Source organism: Ambystoma mexicanum, chromosome 4p (genome assembly GCF_040938575.1).
Source record: "Ambystoma mexicanum isolate Mex_15411 chromosome 4p, UKY_AmexF1_1, whole genome shotgun sequence".
Classification (NCBI taxonomy): domain Eukaryota; kingdom Metazoa; phylum Chordata; class Amphibia; order Caudata; family Ambystomatidae; genus Ambystoma; species Ambystoma mexicanum.
Window position 1 is genome coordinate 105,274,942 of NC_090927.1, and position 22,822 is coordinate 105,297,763.

At 51.1% G+C, this 22,822-nt stretch overlaps 1 protein-coding gene across 1 annotated transcript in view; it reads right to left on the reverse strand.

Annotated features, from left to right (window-relative positions):
- SNX17 (sorting nexin 17) overlaps positions 1-22,822 on the reverse strand; it is a 335,778-nt gene that overhangs the window by 118,304 nt on the left and 194,652 nt on the right. The window contains exon 6 of the mRNA XM_069605478.1: positions 22,051-22,141. Coding sequence (XP_069461579.1) covers positions 22,051-22,141 — 91 coding nt within the window. The remainder of the gene's footprint in view (positions 1-22,050; positions 22,142-22,822) is intronic.

Here is a 22,822-nt window from a genome sequence, read left to right on the forward strand (position 1 = left end):
ATACATCTTATTTCCAGTAGTTTATGATCACTGGTACTCATGTGGATCCCCTAAATGATTCAACCCGGTGCCACATGTTTCAAAACATAAAGCAATAGTCTAGACAGGCTCTCTGCTCACACCTAGCCCACGTGTGATTACCCGGAACATCTCCCTTAATAGGACCAGACAGCATTAATAAACTTCTGTCATCTACCTCACTCATCCATGGTTGAGCATGATTTTGCAGGGCAGTTAGTCCTAGGGACCCCCAACTCATCCAAACATTTAATATTTACATCACCACACATCAGGATATAGGGGTTATTCAACATAATATAGATCTCATCAAGCAGCCTCATTACGCCCAGACATCACAGCGTTCCAATACAAGTTAAATAATATAACCTATTCTGTACCCTCCATTTCTAAAATCTTCATCTGTATGTGAAGATTGAGGTTTTTCCACTTGCTTCACTTTAATCATAGCTCCCACTTACTTGTACAAAACCATCACCCATAAAAAAAAAGAGCACCAGAGTCCTTAGATCCAGCAACAATTCACTCCTCGTAGTCTCCTGTTACCAAAGATCCAAGGTGGGGTGGGTCAAAGATTCACGCCGATGGCCACGAAACTATGGAACACTCTCCCTTCCAACAGAGAGGAACCACCTAACCAGCTATTTAAAAGTTGTTAGAAATCTGGCTTTTCAACGTGTACGAATGATAACTACCATCTTTATCCTGAAACATGTCATTCATTGCTGAACCGATCCATAACAGATCCTATGTACAACTGTAGCATATGTATTGACTGTGACCCGTTTAACCAGAAATGTAAGCATTTTCTAATTCCTGTATGTACCTTGCATTGTAACCAGATCAGTAAGCATTCTGTAACCTATGCCGTGATACCTCTGGTGTTGGGCATACAACAAATAAAAATAAAATAAATAAATCTCTTGCCAAACTTTTATCAAGGTTAGAAGACCTGAATATGGTCTACCTGAAATACCCTTCTTAGCTGGGTTCAAATAAGTATAACCCTCAACACAGTGGATTTGTTCTTCTCTACTGGAGACAAAAGATATACGCCCCCAGTGCCAGGTTTTTATCATTAAAAGGGTGAACAAATCCTTGGGTATTCCAGGAACCCATCAGTAGATGGTTCGTATTGTCTACAGCTTGGCAATAGTTTTGTTGGAGCTGTCAAGGCTCCCACCACTCATGACCAGTCTTGGGGCTCTGGAGAGGCAGCCCTTTCCTTGGTAAGTACCTTTGTCGAACTCCAATGTGAATTTGAGCAATCACTCACCACTCTAAATTGGCTGAATTGCGATAACCCATTCCGTTTTAGACCAGATTCCTCCCCCTTTCTGGGCAATTGTGAGCGTTAGGACACTTCTGGAGCCATTCCACCTTTAACTAATTTCTGAGCTCTCGGTTACCCGCCGTGGTTCTCACTCAACTCAAAACCCAAAGATAGAAAGTCTTTTGCTGCTTCCATCAAGGTAGTCTTGTCTGGTTCATTCCTCAGATGCGAGATGACCCAGTACATGCAAGACTCGTTCACCAATTGGACCACACAAATATAATCCGAATGTATGTATCAGAGCTTTGGTAGATTAATCAATTTAAACACATTTCTCCGGTTTATGTTCTAATTATCGGCTGCATGGAGAAGTGTTTCTAGAGTAATGGTAATCCCTCTTCGAGATGGTCAAACTTCCGCCCCCTGTTGAATTGTAGTGGTTTGCTTCTCCATTATATTGAGCATTTTCTTTCGTTGGCCTTTGATCAATGAGGCCTTTGCTCATTTGCTTGTTTTCCATTTGTGCTTCAAGGTCTGAAAGGATTGACTCTGCGCTCCATTACGATTACTCGTCAGCGGAAAGCCAGCAGGTTCCTTAGTTTGAATTATGCTATCATCTTGATTTGGGGATAATGACCCCTTCATTAGACCCTCTGCTGGTACTGCCTCTCCATCGTCCACTGATATACATTCTAAAAGCTTACTTCGATCTAGCTCTTCCTCCATATATGCCTCAAGGACATCTGGTTCCTCTACCACACATCTATCTTTTATTGAGGACACTACTCGAGTTGTCGTCATTTATGTTGGATGCATCTTTTTCTGACCACTTTGTGATAGTTCTGTCCTCAACAGTGGTGGTGTGGTCAAGTTTCGCAAGAAAGCTCTTGAACCATTAGATTTAGGTTTTGCCCCCAGTTGGATATTTTTGGGCTTTGTTGGTAGTAAGGCTAGATGCGGTGCCCTAGGCAGAACTTTACCTCGAATCGGGATCTTCCGGTTAGAAAATATGGGAAAAGGCTTGAGGCTGGGCGGTTGAAACTCAAGCTGATGTTGAGCCATCTTGTTATCGGAGCCAGGTAGAACAGGCCTCCCCCCTCCCACCAAGGCATCCTGCTCTGCTGGTGCAGTTGTTAGTTGGACCTCCTGTTTATTAAGGATATCGTTACTGACTAGAGGCTGCTCAGAGGTCTCCAGGCACGTGGGGCTAGATTCCCGGACTACACTAGCAGTTTCAAGATTTAGTTAGTTTGGGTGTAGATCACCATTTGTTGATCCTTTTTGGAAGCTTTCGCCCGATGTTCCGTCGTAGTTTCGCTGTCTCTAGGGTTCAGCTTAAACTAGTTTCCACAGGGACGTTTTTTAAAAATGCGCTCTCATCCACTTACAATCTGTCAATAATGCTTCCATCATGTAATTGAAGAATCATCTGGAATGTTGACTTTCCTGGTGCTGTGCCTTACCTGCTTTCCCTCCAATCTGACTTTGATGAACTTGTACGTAGACAGGGACAGACTGCTAAAGCCTCAAGGCCTCTGAAAAGTATTACAAGTTTCTTAAAGTGTTGGACTGCTATTGCTGGTTTTAAATAACCTTTTTATTCCTACAAAAGATCATTTTCGAAGATGCTATCACAAGTGATTTCACTTACCAATGAACTGTTCATGATCTGTATACCTCCCTAATATTGGTTTACTCACTTGACGTATTGCTGATGTTTTGTATTGAGATTACTTAAAATAGTACTTACCTGAATAACTGTACCTTGCTTATATAAAATAAATATCTATTCTACCATAACTACAAGTATGTAAGGCTTTCTTTGGGCCCATGTATTTACTGAGTTCATTGGACTTACCTACAGCTCACATCCTCATCCTAAAATGAGCCTGGCCTCTCTGCCATTCTACCAAACCTTTGAGTAATACAGACTTATACTAATTATTGGGGCCTGTATACCAAGGGATAGTTTAATAAAGTCTCACCTTTGGTAGACTTTAAGAAGACTCCCCTAACAGCGGGAAGCCCTTTGTGTAGCGGCTGAGGCTTCAGAGTGTCTGAAGACAGCAAACGAGAGAGTCCGGAACTCTGCAGCCCTTTGCCTTCTGGCATGCCTGCCTGGAAACAGTCCTAACTGGGAGGTTGGCTGTCCTTTCGGGACAACCACTCCCCAAAGAATTAATGTAGCATGTGTGCTGATTGGCTGGGTTCCTGGATCAATGTCCTGGATCTGGAAGCTGAAGATAAGTGGACTACTAGAGCAGAATACGATGATGACCCCTTATTCCGTACGACCCTTAGACTTGTGGGACCCATCAGTCCGAGCTATCCCACGATGAACTGTGAACTTCCTGGGGTGCAAACCACCAATACCCTAGGACCTCGAGGCTGAGTGCTGTGCAACGTCCTCCTGTGAATGAATCTTGCTGAAACTTCAGTGGACTTGTGTTGGATCTCAAGAGGACTACTGAGATGAATCTATCAGACATCCGTTCTGCATCTGGTACTTTGAAATCCAACAAGCCGCGAGAAGAACAAGTTACTTTCTTACCTGGTAACGTTCTTTCGATGGGATGGTCCGACGACGTATTCCATATCTACGACAGGTAATATCCACAGCTGTGTTGCTTCGGAAAATCTTCGACGTCTGCGTCCTGCGTCGATGACGTCGATGCGCTGTCCCCGAGGACCTCCTCCGACGGCAGACGTTACCCGATGTGATAAGTAGGATGCACGACGCCCATAGACTCAGTTGTAGTTTTTTCCCCCAGAACGTGTGCCACCAGTTTTCTGCCAGTCACACACACAAGGCCTTGCGGAACGCAAGCTGCAATCGCAAAAGAAATTCTGCAGCGGGGAAGGTAGGGAGGGAGCGATATGGAATACGTCGTCGGACGTATCCCATCGAAAGAACGTTACCAGATAAGAAAGGAACTTGTTCTTCGAGGGGATTGGGTCCTCCGACGTATTCCATATCTATGACAGACTCCCAAAGCAGTCCCAAGCAAGGAGGTGGGAAAGGAATTTTGAACACAAATTTAGCATGCCCAATCAAATTGCAGAATAAAGGACTGCCTTGCCAAAGGCCAGATCCTGCCCTCGGATGGAATCGAGGGAGTAGTGCCGTACAAAAGTATGTACTGAAGCCCAGGCGGCTGAATCACAGATGTGACGAATAGGAATAGACGCAGCCACTCCCCTGGTAGAATGGGCCCGCAAGCCAGCCGGAGGGTCCTTACCCGCCAAGCGGTAACACTCGGACATAGCTAAAACAATCCAATGAGACAAAGTCTGTTTCGTCACAGCTTGTCCCAAACGCTTTCCAGCGTAACCAATGCAAGGTTGATCGTCCACTCTGACCCGGGACATGCGCGAAATATAAAAGCTCAACGCCCTCCTAGGATCAAGCCTATGGAGCCTCTCCTCTTCCTTACCAGGATGTGGAGGAGGATAGAACGCCGGAAGAACAACCTTCTGGCTCAAATGAAATTCCGAAACCACCTTCGGAAAGAAAAGAAGGACGAACTCTAAGGACAACCCTGTTCTTATGAAACACAGTGAAGGGTGGCTTAAACGAAAGTGCCTGTAACTCACTCACTCTGCGAGCGGAAGTAACCGCAACTAAAAACACAGTTTTCAGAGTTAAAAGACTCAAAGGGCAAGAATGTAAAGGCTCAAACGGAGCACCCATAAGAAACTTAAGAACAAGGTTCAAATCCCAACCCGGCACCAGAAAAGGTGACGGAGGTGAAGTGGGAAAAGTGAACAAAAGGCTCCCACCAATCCCCTCTCAACCCTGGCCTAGAGGATCACGGCCCAGACACCCGCCACGAGAGGAGTTTGCCCATCTACCAGATGACCAAATACCCTGGTACAGGAACATACGGATGTGCCCACTAGCGTGCCCACCCGCCTGCCCACCAGCCTGCCCTGCACATGCCGACACCTGCGGCATGGATGGACTCGACTGAACCATCCAGCACCAAATCAACACATCGTTCGAGATGCCATGACGACCTAGCCAACGGTCAGCACACCCGTGCAAACATACACACCGGACACTCCCACACCAATCCACACGAAGAACATACTCAGTGCTATGACGTAGGCGACGGACACACCCACGGACGTGCATCTTTATTATTTTCCAGATGGGCTTTTCAAAATGCAGAAACGCAAGACGCACAATGAACTCATCTAAAAAGGCTTGCTCACGCGTCTCCTAAACCCATGTATCATAATGAGAAATATAACGAAGACACGATACTGGGGATAGAGCAATATGATACCATAACCTAAAGCGCTCTGCATCAAACGGTTCCACCTATGCACCAGGCCCAAGTAGGCCGCAAGCAAAAGCTTCCATGAACATTGAATGAGCAAGAGTTCGGTTGCTGACCCTGCAGAATGAGCCCAGCGAAAGCAGACAGTCAAGGGCACAACGTTGCAAACTCTCATACCGCAAGCCGACGCCAAGGTCACACCTGCAAGATAAGCCAGGCACACAGTGAGAAATGCAATATTAATTGTGCAGAATTCTGCCTCAACCACGGTCCCACCTCACGTGACCAAGCCGAACCTGATAGGGTGCCAAGCCCAGGAGGAAGAAGTCGCCTGGATCCCCCGTCTCAAGACACAGGCAGATACAATTAAGCGACTCAATGGACATCTGCGGCGGTGGGAGTAGTCGGCCTTCCTGCTTATGAATAAATCCTCACATTGTCTGCACATACCCATAGTGAAACATTGTTGCAAATGACAGGTGCACCGCGAGCTGGGAACAGCGATGGTCCCAGACTGGGGGGCTCGCGGGTGGACCAATCAGAACATGGGGCTCTTATCACAGACGCCATTAACATTGACCAATCCTCAGGGGTCATGTAACAATTTTTATGTATCAAACTGAAGGGACAACCCAAGTATACCACCTGACTGACCCTTAACCACCAACAACGTTCTCTATACGTATGCTATACTAACCCTACCACTCGGGGAACCAATCCGGAGTGGCGATAGGTTTTTTGCTAACTTTCTCAGGTGACGCAAGTAGCGCGTCATACTAAGGTAAAAAGGGCCTGCGAGCCCCACGATGTTAAGAGAGTGTCAGGACGGACGCGTACGATCCTTGACCCATCCCTGCCGTTTTGTTTAATAAACAGCAGAATCACCTTGCTTCTTGCGTGTGTCTCATACTCTATCTCTTTTGGGATATACGGGAGGAGTTGGGGCCTCCCTGCCCGGAGGTCCGCGGACGGCCCAGCCGACCCCGGGATAATTTCCCCCGACAGAGGGAACAAATTAGTGAGCCCTTTCAAAAACGGTGAAATTAAAGGAATCTTAAAATAGGAACATGACGAGCGCTTAAATATGGACAGCGGCGCCAGATAACCTTGAATGGTCCCCACTTGCAAGCCCCTGTGGGCCAAGGAAAGCAAAAAAGCCAGAACCATGGGAATGTCCCATTCCAAAGGATCCACATTCTTAACTCTGCACTAGTCGCAGAACTTTCTAACGGCAACGGTACGGAGACTTTGTTGCCGGCCGTCTGGCCGAGAGCAACACCTCCATCACGTCTTCAGGGAGGTCCCAATCCTTATACCTCAACCTTTCAGAAGCCAAGAGTGGAGGATGGAGAACCTGACCCCCTTCCCGTGAGAGCAGATCGTCTCGGGAGGGAAGACGACGTGGAGGGCAGATGGACAAGTCGAGAAGGTCCGGGTACCCCGTCCTCCGGGCCCACGCCGGAGCAATGAGGATCATCCGGGAAACGAACCTCCGTAACCTCCACAGTACTTGCGGGATGACAGGGACTGGAGGAAACGCGTACAGCAGTGGGAATGATCACTCCACCACAAACGCATCTCCTAAGGCTCCTTTTGGAGGAAATTCCCGCGAGCAGAACCTTTCACACTTCCGGTTGACACTGGAGGCGAAGAGATCTACTTGAGGGGTCCCCCAAAGGGCGAAGATTTCCAGGAGAATGTCCTGAGCCAGCTCCCACTCGTGAGAGATTGTGCTCTGCCTGCTCAGAGCGTCCGCCATCTCGTTGTCTCTGGCCAGATGAACAGCCGAGATTGAAACTTCCTGCTGGATGGCCCAGAACTCGGGCTGTGCACTTCCTGCACAGAGGAAGTGATCCTGCCCCCCCCCCTTTTTGTTGAGGTAGTGCATGGCCACCGTGTTGTCTGTTAGAATCAGGAGACTCCTTCCTCGCACAGTCGGCAGAAAAGCCTTCAGGGCAAGCCTGACGGCCCTCAGCTCCAACAGATTGATATGGAGTCTGGACTCCGACGGAGACCAACGGCTGCTGACTGTCAACTTGTTGGCATGAGTTCCCCATCCCGTGAGGGATGCGTCCGTCATGATAGTCACCTCTGGTCAGGGCAGCCAAAATGGGGCCCCCTTCATCAGATTGCCTTCGACGGACCACCACAGAAGGTCCTGGGCGACCGAGGGCAGCAACTGAACAGGGTCCGACAGCCTGCCGGAGGACTGAGACCACTGGAGCTTGAGTGCCCACTGCAAAGATCTCATCCGCAGACGAGTCTCTGGCACCAGAAGAATGCAGGATGCCATGAGGACGATTAGTCTCAAAAACTTGGACGCTGGGAGATTCTGGGCAAGTTGAAACTTGTGCACCATCTGCTGAATGTGAAGAGCCCTCACCTGGGGAGGAAAACACTGCCCCAGGGATGTGTCGAGCACTGCTCCGATGTACTGGAGCCGCTGCGTTGGTGTCAAATGGGACATCTTTAAATTGAGGGAGAAGCCCAGCTTGTGAAGGGAGTGGCAGGTGACGGACAGATGATCCAGGACTTGCTCGGGAGAGCTCCCCCTGATCAACCAATCGTCCAGGTAGGGGTAGATGTGAATCCCCCCTTTCCTGAGATGCGCTGCCACCAGCACCATGAGCTTGGTGAAAACCCTCGGGGCGGAGGTCAATCCGAACGGCAGGACCTGAAACTGAAAGTGCGAGTCGTCAACCGCAAACCTCAGGTACTTCTTGTGCTTGGGATGGATCGGCACATGGAAGTAAGCGTCCTTGAGGTCGAGAGACACCAACCAGTCCTGAAGTTTAAGGGCCTGGAGGACGAGAGAGAGTAACCATCTTGAACTTGTCCTTCCTGAGGAGTTTGTTCAAACCGTGCAAGTCCATGATGGGCCTCAATCCCTCTTCGAAATCAAAAAATAAGGGGAATACCATCCCTTGTTCCTCTCCGCTACAGGCACCAGTTCTACGGCACCTTTCTCCAACAGGGTTTGAATTTCCTGCGCAAGGAGCGGATCCGGACTCTTCAAAGAGAGGTTCCCAGCTGGATTGTTGTGAGGCCTCTGCCGAAAGGGAAGACAGTAGCCGTGGGTTATGATCTCCAGAACCCACACATCTGAAGTAATGGCACGCCACTCTACAAGATGCTGCGCCAGCCTTCCCCCAACCGGCGAACCATGGGATCTGGCCTCATGACTGAGTGGTAGCGGCTGCGGCGTTGCCCGAGGGCAAAGAGGCAACTGCCCGAGCGGCCTTGGCACCTCGAGTACCCTTGTTTCCACCTCTGGCACTCTTACGGTGGCCTCCGACTTCAAGCTCCTCTCGCTTTACTGAAGGACGAGTAATAGCGAAAGGAACCTCCCCTCCATTGCTGTCCCCTAGGACGAAAAGGCAGAGGTTGTCGAACTGCAGCGCCCAACAACTTCGCTGCAGCTTTGGAGGTCTGCAACCTCTCAAGGCTCTCGTCAGCCTTGCTGCCAAAAAGATTTTCACCGTCAAAGGGCACGTTGAGGAGCCGGGACTGCACATCAGGAGCGAACCCAGACTTCCGCAACCACGCAAACCTGCATATTACGGTGCTCGCCGCCATGGACCGGCTGACACAATCTGCCATGTCCAAACCTGACTGAACGGCCTCACACATGGCATCCTTGCCATCCTGAACCATAGCAAGGAAACTATCCTGTTCGTCCCCTTCGGGAATATGTTCAGCCACTAATGCAACACAGTTCCACAGAGTGTGTGTGTGTGAAACGAGACAAGGCACATATGAAGTTGGCCGCCTGAAGCGCCATACCCCCCTGAAAAAAAACACTTTCTTCGCCAAGCCGTCAAAACGTTTGTCGTCCCTATCCGGAGGGATGGTAGGATATGATGCCTGCTATGCCAGGGCCGTAGCCGCATGCACCACCAAACTCACCCGAGTGAGGTGCCTGGACAAGTAGCAGGGGTCGCTACTGGCTGGACGGTATTTTCACGACAAAGACTTGCGCACTGCCGGGAGACTCTCCGGAGCAGTCCAAGCCGCCGCCACCCTTCTCTGCAGAGCCATATGAAATGGCAATACTGGGTCAGTGGGGGGACCAAGATCAAGGATGTCCGTGAGATCATCCTGAACAAACTCCCCTGGGGGAGCCGACCAACCCAAGTACTCGGTGACCCGAGACATTAGGTGCCGATATGAAGAATTGGCATGAGTGCCAGGCTCTGGCCTACAAAACTCCACCTCCGGAGAGGTGTCCAGTCCACTGGCATCATGCAGTGACTGCCTCAGGTCAAACTGGCTATGGCCCGAGATAAGCTCATCTGGTACCGTAATCGGAACCAAGCCGTCATCAGAGCCTTCATCACCCTCTGAAATGTACTCCAGGCGGTGAGAGGAAGACATCTGGGGACCAAAGCTGTGCCTGACCTTAGCCAGAGCCGTTCTAGGGGGCTAACCCTGTGCCACGGGGCCCCTCCGACACCACTGCCTCGAAAGGCGTCGAGGGCTGCCGAACGAGTCGGCGCCGACAGAAGCGGCGTCGAGCGAATCGGCATCGATGTCAGCTGCAGCGCCGCCAGCATCGACGGCGTCGACACAGGCCTCAAAGCCGGAGCTCCGAGCGTGTCTCTCGACGACCTAGGCGCCGACGACCCGCCCGGAGGCAGAGCCTCGAGAGAAATAGACGACCTTGGCGCCACAGGCGTTGACGTCTTCGAAGCGCGTCGAGGACCGGTACCTGGAACGGGCATGGCGAGAACGGCTACCCTAGTCCCAGAGGGACCTCTCCCGCGAGCCGACCATCCGAGCCCCAAGGCGTACAAGCGGTGTCTCTCGACCGGTGCCGACCGATCCCACTCAGAGGCGCGGACGGACCGGTGCCCTGCGATTCAAGAATCGCTAGCATCTGCTTCCCGAAGGAAGCCCATTCCTCCGGTGTTGCTTGCATGGAGGGATAAGCAACCCGCTGACGGTCGGAGTCCTCGGAAGAGGAGTGGGAAGGCGACCGATGACGGTGCTTCCGGGAATGCCTCGAAGAGGTGGAGGAGTGGCAAGATCGACTCCTGGAAGGAGACCCACTGGACTTCCGACAATGACGCGGAGAGTCGCCTCTCGAGTCATCCGTCGAAAACCCTGCAGACCTCGACTTAGACACCCGACCTACCGACAGCTTCTTCTTGCGTTCCCGCAAGGCCTTTGCTGTGAGCGACTGGCAGTCGACACAGTCGTCCGTATCGTGGGCCTCCCGAGGCACCAGAGGCAGGCGTCGTGCGAGTCCGTGACCAACATCTTGGACCCACAGTACCCGCATTTCTTGAATCCCGGACGCGGGGTTGAAGACGAAGTAGACATCGCCACGAACAGGTCTTCACAAAAAAAAAAACGAACAGGTTCAACGAACCGAGAAGAAAACAGCAAACTCCAAAGAGTCGAGGCGTACCGAGATTCACAAAGCGAACACGTTCGCGGAAAAAACGCAACTGAGGCTATGGGCGTCCTGCGTCCTACTTATCGCATCGGGTGACGTCGGCCGTCGGAGGAGGTCCTCGGGGACGGCGCATCGACGCAGACGCCGAAGATTTTCCGAAGCAGCACAGCTGTGGACATTACCTGTCATAGATATGGAATACGTCGGAGGACCCAATCCCCTCGAAACACAGAATACGCTGCTGGGAGCCTTTCCTCTCAACTGCTGCTGCAATCTCCAATCCAGTGTCCTTGCTTTTTTCACCATGACCATAAATCCAGAGACCGGGTCCTGTGCTGCAGCATCGCGAAGGCGTCCGTATGCAAGCCCTTCTTCACTGCTGAGGTACTGTGTGGTTTAGGGTAATACTTACCTAAAGTCATGTCGCTCCTGTTAGGCTAAGGTGGTGATTTGTGTAGTTGGAAGTTCGCCCATACCATTCGCCCAGGCCTACCGCTGGAACGCATCTAGGGAGCCTTCTACGAAGTCCCTGAACACTTCCACGAACTCTAAAGTCTGTTACTTGTCTGATGAGAAATCCTCAATGTTAGGCATGATTGTATGCAATACCCTTTGGGTGCACTACAACAACCCTGACCTCCAGCAATAGAAACCAAACCTTTGGTATAAGTCTGCACTACACAGGTTGTTGGCGTGTGGAGCAGCCAGGTTTATCTCAAGAGGGGTCAATGTGAGCTGTAGGGGAGTTACACAGATTCACAGTGGCAAGTATTCAAATAAACTCTCACACACAAGGTTTCTTGATAAAACAAGAATTTATTTATCAGTCAGTTAGAATAAGCCTTCTTCAGAAGGGAGCACTATAAAAACACCACACAAATATTTCAAAACACACACTCTTAAGTTTCTAAATCAGTAAGTACACTTTTGGGATGGCCCACAGACACAACCTACACCCTCAGGTGACTTCAATAGCTAGGTGCTGGGGAAATTAATGTATGACTGTTACATTTAGAAGACCTTAGGAATTAGGTTAAAGTGAAAAGATTATTAGAACATACAAGAGATCACAAATATTCTCAACCAGGCAAAAACTTTTGAATCCCCCCCAACAAGAGTTATTCAGTGGAACAGGCTCAGCCAATGTCAATGGGCAAAAGTCTATATGAGCTGCAGCACTTCTTTGCAGGCAAGTAAGAAAAGTCTTTGCACAATGATTTTAGGAGTCTTTGAAGAAAAAAGGAGAATCAATTTAAGACCACAAGGTGTTAGACTTGTGAGTAGTAGAAGATGGAACAAGTTACTTACCTGTAACTGTTGTTCTCCAGCATGGGTCTGGCATGGATTCACATGCTCATGAATATTCCCCGTCGTCAGGCTGGGAATCCTGGGTAAAGAAAAATCAGTATCAGTTTCGTTTCTGATCTGTCTTTCGTAGTAGTAACCAATCACTGATCTCTGCGTCATACTGACCACAGCCAATGACTGCCATCTCCCTAAGCCCCGCCTCTGGCAGCCATCTTCAGATTTGGTAGCACGTGAAGTGGCAGTATGACCAAGTGAAGAGCCGCAGAGGGGTAGGCGGGAGGGTTCGCATGTGAATCCATGCCAGACCCATGCTGGAGAACAACAGTTACAGGTAAGTAACTTGTTCCTTCTCCAGCATGGGGTCTGGCATGGATTCACATGCTCATGAATAAAAGAATACATAGCAGTACACACATGCACAACCACGGGAGGTGGCAAAGGCTCAACATTAAGCATTACATCCAAAACTCAACATTAAGCAATTCTTACCTCCTCACCAGGCTCACCTTAGGCGAACAGGTTGCACAGCACTGCTTGGCCGACCCTGGACTCCTCCCTGGAATCCCGGTCGACGCAGTAGAATTTCGTGAAGGTGTGCGTCGACCTCCACGTAGCAGGCCTGCAGATGTCCAGCAAGGGCACCTCAGATAGGATCGCCGTGGTAGCTGCGATCGCTCTGCTGGAATGGGCTCTCGGACGGCCAGGCAGCGGTCGATTTGCCGACCGATGACAGTGCATGATACAGCCGGAGAGCCATCTGGAAATGGAAGCCTTCGAGAGAGCCTTCCCCCGATTGACAGGCCCAAAGTTCACAAAAAGTTGTGACGTCTTCCGAAAACTCTTCGTGCGGTCCACGTAGAACTTCAGCGCTCTAGCCACATCCAGCGGGTGCAAAGTCCTTTCAGCCGGCGACGAAGGCGATGGGAAGAAAACAGGCAACACCAAGGGTTCGTTGAGGTGGAAGTCCGATGGCACCTTGGGCATGAAGGAGGGGTGCATCCTGAGCACTACACTCGTGTCGTGAAAAGTCAAGTACGGGGGCTTGCAGGAAAGGGCCTGGATCTCTCCCACCCGTCGTGCGGAGGTGATGGCCACAAGAAACGCTGTTTTCCACAACAAGAACTTCAACGGAGCTGAGTGCAAAGGCTCGAACGGAGGTCCCATGAGTTTGGTCAGCACCACGTTGAGCTCCCACGCCGGGGCCGGAGCCTTCACCGGCGGGAACGATCTGAACAGTCCCTTCATGAATTTCTTCACCAGACGATGAGACCACAAAGACGTCCATCCCGTGTTTCTGGTGTATCGGGAGATCGCAGCAAGATCAATCTTGATGGAAGCGTGCGCCAGTCCAGCCTTGGCCAGCGTCAGCAGGTACGGCAGTACTTGAGGAGCTGTAATCCGTAGAGGGTTAATCTTCTGTGCGTGGCACCAGACGGAGAACCTCTTCCATTTGTGTCCGTAGCATTTAAGAGTTGAGGACGCCCTGGCCTTTGCAAGAACCTCTCTGCAGTCGGCCGGTATGTCGTAACCTGATGGCGCCTCCTTCCCTGGAGAGAAGATCCGCGTCCACTGGCAGCTTGATTGACGGGGACGCTGACAAGTCCAGAAGGTCCGGGAACCATATCTGCCTCGGCCACGCAGGTGCAACGAGGATCATCCTGCACCGTGACCTCTTGAGCTGGTTGATGAGCCGGATCAGCAGCGGCAATGGAGGGAACGCATATAGGAAAAGGCCCTCCCAGGGGAACGAGAAAGCATCGCCCATGCTCCTCAGCTGGGGAAACCTGCTGGCGAACCCCGGCACTTGGAGTCCGTTGCCGTCGCGAACAGATCGATCTGGGGTGTGCCCCACCGTCGGAAGAGGCGGTCCACTAGATCCTGTTGTAGTTCCCACTCGTGGCACGAGCGCAGCTCTCTGCTGAGCGAGTCGGCGATGGTGTTTTTTATTCCTGCCAGATGAAACGGCACTGGAAATATCCCTTGGGCAACGGCCAAATGCCACAGATCCTGCGCCTCCTTGGACAGGGCTGGGGATCTGGTACCGCCCTGCTTCCTGATGTAGAACATGGTGGTGGTGTTGTCGGTGAAGATCCTCACCACCTTGCCCTTGAGGGACGGAAGAAAGGACCTGAGGGCCCAAAACACTGCATGGAGTTCCAGGACGTTGATATGGAGGGACTTCTCCGTCGGCAGCCAAAGGCCCCTCGCGTGCAGATTTTCAGTGTGCGCTCCCCACCCTTCCAGGGAGGCATCCGTGGTCACCGTCTTCTGGTGGCCCAGGGTCTGGAAGTCCATGCCCGCCGTCAGATGCACGCGGGTGCCCCACCACCGGATCGCTCCTCGGAAACTCTCGTCGAGTGTGATCCTGTCCTCGAAGCTGCCCGTCGTCTGGATCCAGCGAGCGTCCAGGAACTCTTGTAATGGGCGCATCCGAAGCCTGCACAGGCGGATGAGATAAATGCAAGAAGACATCATTCCGAGGAGGGATTTGATGGACCTCACCCTGGCCACGTCCGCTGCACCTTGCCCAAGATGGCCCTCGTCCTTTCCTCCGATGGAGGCCAGAAGCGCCACTGTGTCGAGTTTCGCTCCCAGAAACAGTGCGTCTTGCGCGCAGCAAGCTCCTTTGTCTTTGCTCGGATGAGCCAGTCGTCCAGGTAGGGGTAGACGTGGATCCCCTCCAGGCGCAGCCGCACCGCCACCGGTGCGAGGCACTTGGTGAACACCCTGGGTGCCGATCTCAATCCGAAGGGAAGGGCTCTGAACTGGTAGTGACGCCCTTGGACCACGAATCTGAGAAACCTTCGGTGTCCCTTTAGGATGGGATATGGAAGTAGGCATCCTCCAAATCCAACGACGACAGGAAATCGCCCTCCTCCAGCTGACCCAGGACGTGCTGGAGGGTGACCATCCGGAACTTCTGTGCCTTGATGAATTTGTTGTCGTCGTAGGTCCAGGATGGGACGCCATCCTCCTGTCTTCTTCACAAGGAAGTATCTTGAGTAAACTCCGGAGCCCCGAAGCCTCTTTGGGACGAGCTCGATGGCGCCTTTGTTGAGCATCGCCTTTACCTCCAAGAGAAGTTGAGGGACGTGATGTTCCTTCCTGACCACGGGGGGGACGCGCGGGCACTTCTTTAGAAACTCGAGCGCGTGACCCTGGGCCAGGGCGTCCAGCACCCAACAGTTGGTGGAGATGGACTCCCACACGCTGACGAAGTTCGCCAGCCGGCCTCCCACCGGGATGCTTCGGTGGGGGCCCGACCCCACGGCCGGTTCAGTCCTGCTTCGACGAGGCTTTGCCGCCTCACCTCCCTGGCGACGACGGCGGGGTCCGCCCGACTTGCCTCGTACCCTGTAGGCCTCCTGTGACGGCGAACGGGCCACTTGACGGTAGGTGGAATATCCGCCGCCGGAACCTTTGGAGGCACCCTGCTTGCCTCCGGCGCTCCGAAAGGGCGGCCGTCGTTGCTGGAGAACACCAAGAGCCCGGGCCGTCTCCGTGTCCGTCTTGAAGGCTTGTAGGGAATCGTCCAGTTTTCCCAAACAAGTTGTTCCCGTCGAATGGCATGTCCAAAACTCTGATCTGCACGTCCTGCCGGAAGTCCGTTGCCTTGAGCCATCCACACCGTCTAAGGCACACGCCGTTGCCCAACTGGCGAAAACCAGTGTCAGCGATGTCCGTCGCTATCGTAATGGCGTGGTCCGACGCCACTTCTCCTTCCTGCAAGATCTCTAGGGCCTCCGCCCTCTTGTCATCTGGTAGGAAGTCCAGCAGGGGCACGATCTTGTACCACAACTCCCTGTCGTAGCGGGCTACGATGGCTAAGGCGTTGGCAGCCTTAATAGTCGTCGCTGCCGATGGGATGACTCTGCGTCCCATCGGGTCCAACTTCTTTCCCTCGCCGTCCGGTGGGGAGGTTGACGTAGAGGCCGAAGCCCCCCCCCCGCTTTCTTCCTGGCTGCCGCGGAGACGACCGAGTCTGGGGTCGGCTGTGCCCGAAGGCACAAGGGGGCCGCGTCCAGGACCCGGTACTTCTTCTCGTACCGATCCCTTCTCGCAGGCGTTGTGGATGGGTTCTTGAGGAGGGCGAGACCCTCATCCCAGATATCGTCCAGTAGAGGTACAGCGAGGATCATCTTCCTCTTGGTCTCGCGCCGTTGATAAAGGAAACCTTCCTCCTTCTCTTCCGGGCAGAGCTGGAAAAGCTTGGATGCCCTGGCGATCATGGCATGAAACGATCCAATCTCGTCGGGCGGGGAAGCCCGGGGAGGAGGTGGCGACGGAAGATCCTCGTCGTAAACCTCGTCGTCTGTACCCGTCGTGGCGGTGGTTGAAAAGGAGGTGGAGGATGAATCCTTCTTCTCTTAGGAGGAGGGCTCCCAGAAGGGCCTGGCTCCGGGTCCCCCGTCGGGAGCGGTTCCTCCGTTGGACAAGGACTCCGAGCACAAGGACTGTATAGCCAACAAAATGGCCGCCGAGTTGTCTTGCGGCACTGGTTGAGGGGATTCCGACGGGCGGTCAGGAGCCTCGTCGCCACCCTCGACGTTCTCGTCATCCCCTACGTCGGGATCCCTCCCGACGGGCTGGTCTTCTTCCATGCCAATGCCGTGGCTTAAGACTTCGATCAGCTCCTCTTCAGAGGTTGAGGCCGAATCCACGACGACCTCCTGCCCCCCCTTTTTCTTCTCCGTCGGAGGTTTCACGGAGGTCCTGTCGATGGGCTTGAAAGAGGACTCCCTCCGCGGTGGCAGGGAGACTGAGCCCCGAAGTCGCCTCCACAGGCTGAGCCAGGGCCGCCGCGACTGTCTCGATAAAGGCCTTGGCAGGGTGGATCAAGGCTTTCACCACCTTAGGTGCGCTCACCGCCTTCTCCTTGGGGGGAGGGTCACCGCCTCGCTCCCCCTCCGATGGGGCCTTAGAGCTCGACCAGGGTCTCTCCAGGAGCTTCGCCGGGTGCTCGGCCTTCCTCTTACCCGAGCCAGAGCGTTGGCTCGTGGTTGATGGTGCCGGGGAGGATGCGCCCTGCCTGGCAACCGTAGAGCCCGACCGTTCGGCGCTCCCGGTGCCAGCGGACTCGCGGTGCTTCGCCTTCTGTTGGGTCGCCGGGGCGCCCTCAAAGGTCTTAGAAGACCACTCGGACTTCTTCTCGCCTGACGGGCTCTTACCTTCCAGCCAGTTGGCGAGGCGCAGATGGCGGTCCTTCATGGTCCGCTCCGACATATTGCCGCAAAACGCACAGTCCTTCTCCACGTGCGTCTTGTCCTCATGCAGGCAGTAGAGGCAAAGGGAGTGTTCGTCCTCCTTAAAGACATTCTGAAGTTGGCATCCAGGGCAGACCCTGAACAGCTCTCCGGGCATCGAGCTTCCCTTCTCCTGGGCCATGTCCGAGATGGGCCTGAGAAACTTCTGGTGTCCTCCAAAAGCGTGGCTCAACGAAATCTTCACCCTTGAGGGGCGTAGAGGAATCCGACACGGGTCCCTGTTGATCGGATAAAGAAACGGTGGAGCTTGAGGCTCTTTTGACCGAAAAAAGAGAATTTTCCTATGAAAAAGCGATGAAAGCGCACTACAGCTCGAGAGCAATACCACGAGGATCCAAACACATGAACGTGCGGTAAAACTCTGAAGATGGCTGCCAGAGGCGGGGCTTAGGGAGATGGCAATCATTGGCTGTGGTCAGTATGACGCAGAGATCAGTGATTGGTTACTACTACGAAAGACAGATCAGAAACGAAACTGATACTGATTTCTCTTTACCGAGGATTCCCAGCCTGACGACGGGGAATATTCATGAGCATGTGAATCCATGCCAGACCCCATGCTGGAGAAGCAAGCAACTCTACAGCAAGAGGTAAATTCTCTGACTTTACAGTACCTTTGGAATGAAGAAAAGGTGCAGCAGATAACTTCTGTTCCCGTGCAGCTCTGCAGATCTATGGTGTTCTTGGGCTTCAGTCATGGAGACAAGAGGGAGGACCTCTGGGTACTCCTGCACTGCAATGGGACGGTCACCGTTCGCAACCGGCAAACTTCAAACAAGTGGCACTTCAATGTTTCAGCTCCTTGCGACTAGCGCAAATAGCAACACTGCGGTTCCTGGCTGTCGAGATGGGCTTTCCTTGCTTCTGGGTTCCTGCACTCTGTTGAGGCAGCTCAGGCTCGGTCAGTCGCGCTTCCTGGGAGTCCGCAGGATCTTCCTGGAGCTCTTGGCTAGCTTAAAAACAACACACACAAACTGGTGTTCCTCTCCCTAGCTTTTCGGATTCCAGCAGCAACTCTGTGGAAACTCAACCAGCTTTGGAGTTGATTGGTCTCACCAACTCAAAGGGAGAAGTCGCCCTTGCAAAAACTTCTCTGTAGATACAAAAGGAGTTTCAGCACAGCAGCAGGGCTTCACCGGGAAAACCAACGGTCCAGGAGTTACAGCAGGTCTCTTCAAGTTCTTTTTGGATTCCTTCATCCAGTGGTTGACTCTGCCTTCCAAGCCAAAAAGCCTTGCCTTTTATGCAGCTTGCTCCCGTTCATTCCAGCCTAGCTGTCAGTCACCAGCAGGGTGGCTGTCCTTGCCGGACAGCCAGCCGGCCAATTACCTAAGAGTGCATTCCTGTCTCCTAGGCGACTAAAGCACAGGGAGTTTAGGCAACCTCCCTCGCTTACTGCCTCCGCCAGACAACCTGGAGCCAGAGGCGGGTTTCACTTGTGAAGCCCGCCAAAGACAATATTAACAAAAGGGACCAAACCTGGTTTGGCACGCAGAGTAAATCTCAAGAAGGGCCTTTCAACAAAGAAATGGCGGGGCCATTTCGACAAGAATGGCACCCATGGGTGCTTTACCGTGGCTGCAAACGCTGCCCACAGTAAAATCCCAGAATGGTAGTAAAACGTAAACCGATGCCACTAGCCATTCATCGAGAAAAGGGTAACATAAAAATGTTACATGAGAAGCTAGACAAAGAGGATACTAAGTAACCCCTCCAGCGACCTATTGTAAGATGGTGTGTGCTGGGTCTAGAAAGTTACAAATTTAAGTGAAGTCAATTTCACTTTACTGCTCTGGGAAACAATGGTTTATCCCAGAGAAGGTGTTTAAACCTTGGGAAATCTGAAAGACTTCCCCGTGTCACTGCACGAAGGTGCTGTGTGACACAATGTAAAAGATGATGCCTATGGAGTTTGTCAGACCTCACAACCAAACACAGAGTACAAAATCACATTAAAATACATGAGTTGGAAGAAGGGTCTCACTCTCTCCAGGTTGAAAAATCATGTCCTCAAAACGTTGCTGGAGTCTTTAAGGTAGAGGGAATTGGCACATTTCTAAGAATTCTCCCTAACACTCAAACTCCGACTTTCCTGCATTTGTGTCTTATTCTGAGCTGCCTAATGGTGGTCACTGGACCACCAGTGTCCCTCTTCAGCCTCTGAGAACAATCATGCCCTAGATATGGGAAGGACTTCTAAAGTTGAATGCCTCTGAAGAAATGTTAACAAAGGTTACAAAGTACTTACCTGCAAGGTGTTAGTGCTGTAACCGAATCTCATGAAACAGAATAGGTGTTACAAAGTTATTACTTACCTGTGAATGGCTTACTGCCATTCTTGAAAGTATTACAAATCGATACTAATGTTACTTTCTAGAATAGTGGAACACATTCAAACTAACTATTATTGCTTGAAACAGAATAACAGTTTACTACCAAGAGGGTCTGCCTTCCTTGAATTACCTACTGTCATTCAAAAAGTCTAATAATGTGGGTTTACTCCCCTTCAATAGCATAATGCCATTCTAAATGTGCAACACATGGCTTTACTCACCTCAAATTACATACTGCTATTCTAAATGTGGTTTATACTTTAGTTTACTTACCAAAAGTGTTAGGTACATCTTTCTAAAGTCTAATTGGGATTGGACGCTAGACTTATCCCTCTGTTTTAGGGCCCCAACTTGTAATACAGGCGTGTGCCACCCAAGGTTTGTAGAGTTGCAAAGCAGCCAGGCTTATCTTAGGAATCGGAGTGTGAGCTGTATATCAGTACACAGAAATCACAACATACACAGATCCCAAAAAAACGTTTTAATTTATACAAAAATTATTTCTTTTATATATACACCAAGCAAATCACCACAGAAATACTGTATGGTATTATTTATAAAGTGCCTACACACAAGCAAGTGTTTCAAAGTGCTCAAGGAGGGTGGGAACATGGGCGGGGGGAAACCGTCGCTCAGAGCCTTTGAAATTCGGAGTCAATAAACGTCTGCACAGGCAGAGTAAGTGCGTAAAATACATTAACCGTTTGAGATAGAACAAATGGGCCTTACAGCGATTCTGCAGTTTTACTAGTGCAATTAAGGGGGTGAAGACAGACTATCTTCAGGCACGGTGCGTACGGATTGTGTAAGTGCAACTAATAGCATCAAGCACACATTAGGATAATAAGGAGAAATAAAGCTGGTGAGTAAATTATGTACTTTTCTATCCACACAGTGAATCCAGTGCGGTCGGTAAAGCCCATGTGTATCAACTCTGCATTATTGTGCTATAAATAAGTTAAGAATGTAAACAAGCACCAGTAACAGGTAAGCAACACTAGCTATTCTTTGTATGCTTGAGGCAGCCTTTTCCCTTACCAGAAAGGAGTTCTTCAGTAAAGGTTTTGTAGGGAAACCAGCTTTGCCAAAGCCAGTAGGAAGGAAAGATTTACTGTGGGGAAACCAGCAATGCCCAAGTCACTAGGAAGGCAAAAGTTCTGATGCAAATCTTAGGACAGGTATGTAGCAAGTTAGTAGTTCTTTCAAAAGTTACAGGAGCTTTGGAGAAGCCTACCTGTAGGGGCACAAGCTGTCAGGCCTGGGCGACTGAAGTTGGGTGAACACCCAAACAGCAAAAACGGTACTCCAAAAGGAGTGACACAAATGGCTCAAAGTAAAAATTGAAAGAGAGGTTCTCCCATCGACAGCCTGTGGAGAAGACCCCTACTTGCCAGGACATTTGATCCAGTCTGGCCAACGCTCTCGGAAGAAAGTGAGTTGGTCCAGAAAGACAAAAACCCTTTCTCAGAAGACATTGCTTTTATGCCTAGCCCTGCCCCCACCGCCGCCTGCACCAGGATTCAGGCAAAGGACAGCATAAACATTTGAGGCACAAAAGGTGCATCGCTGCTGCAGATACTGCAGCCCAACAGGCGCACACGAAGCAACTGAGACCAGGATCCTGTGCGAGGAAGGGACTGAATAGGGCATGGCCAGGTTTGTGTACCATTGTGTTTTCTTGTTACAATTATGTTTTTGCGCAACATGGTCCGGTCCTGTCCCGGCAGGACAGCATGTACCATGAGCATGGAAGAAATGTGACGGGAAGCAAGAGTAGACAGACTGATGTGTAGACACAAGAACTCAAAACCTGCTTTAAACCAAAGATACCGAAATGCGTGGGTTACTTTCCCTGGGGGCAGAACTAAAAGTTTGGGTGCGGTGGTAGACAGCAGGACCCACAATACACAGAAACAAAAAGGTGCAACTGTTAACCATCAAGAAATCGGAGCAATTTTCCAGCTGGCTGCCATTAAGCAGGATGCTGAAGCAACATGAGAACAATCTAGGACATTTGCCTCATTAAATTAAGCAACAGTATAATCGAATATTAAGATGTATTATGAAGGGCATTCCCAGGCCACACAGGCAAAACAAGATTATTATTATTCAGGAAATGTGTTTCCATGCAAACATCTGTCAGATGAACGACTTTGCATTGAAAGCTACTCACAGGAAAACGAGCCATCCTTCCTCTCCCGCACCAGGAACAGTTTGAAATAACCCACCAAGTCATCTGGCAGATCCAGTTTAGAGGCCAGGGCCTAAGGAGAGAAAGCACCATAAGAAATGCCATACTTATGAACAATCGACAGACAAGAATCGCACCACTAATTCACCCACACATCTGTTATGGACATTTGTTTTACTTATTGTTCAGTTAGGTGATTATACAGGAAGCAAATACTGCTTCAAAGTGCCACAGGGCAACAGGGAGTGGACAGGGGATGATATACAATGTAATTACAACAATGATTAAATACACCAAAATAAGAAGAGACTGGGGAGGGGAAGACGAAACCTCCTAAGCTTTGCAAGTTTTCAGACTGAGGGGAAAGGGGTATGGGATAGGTGCTGTGGTGCTCATGGAGAGCATCAGGAGAAGTGGTATGAGGAAAGGCTAAGTGCAACCTCCAGTGGTGGAGGCTGAGCCGAGGCAAGTGCAGAGGATAGAAGGACAGCAGCTGGGATGATAAGATGTGGGAGGTCAGGGCCCCGAGGATGCATAGGGGCCCTGTGCACCTGTCAAGCTGTGCGATTAGCAGGGGAGAGAGGGAGGGAAGGAAGAGGAGGAAAAGAGGAAGGTCTTGCGGCTTTTCCGGAACTTAAAGGAGGTCCTGCCCAAGGCAAAGAGAGGCTGTTCCAAAGAAGAGAGCCCGCTGAGGAAAGCGAGCAACCACCTGCTCTCAGTTTTGCAAACCGCTTCACACGCAAGTAGTTGTTGC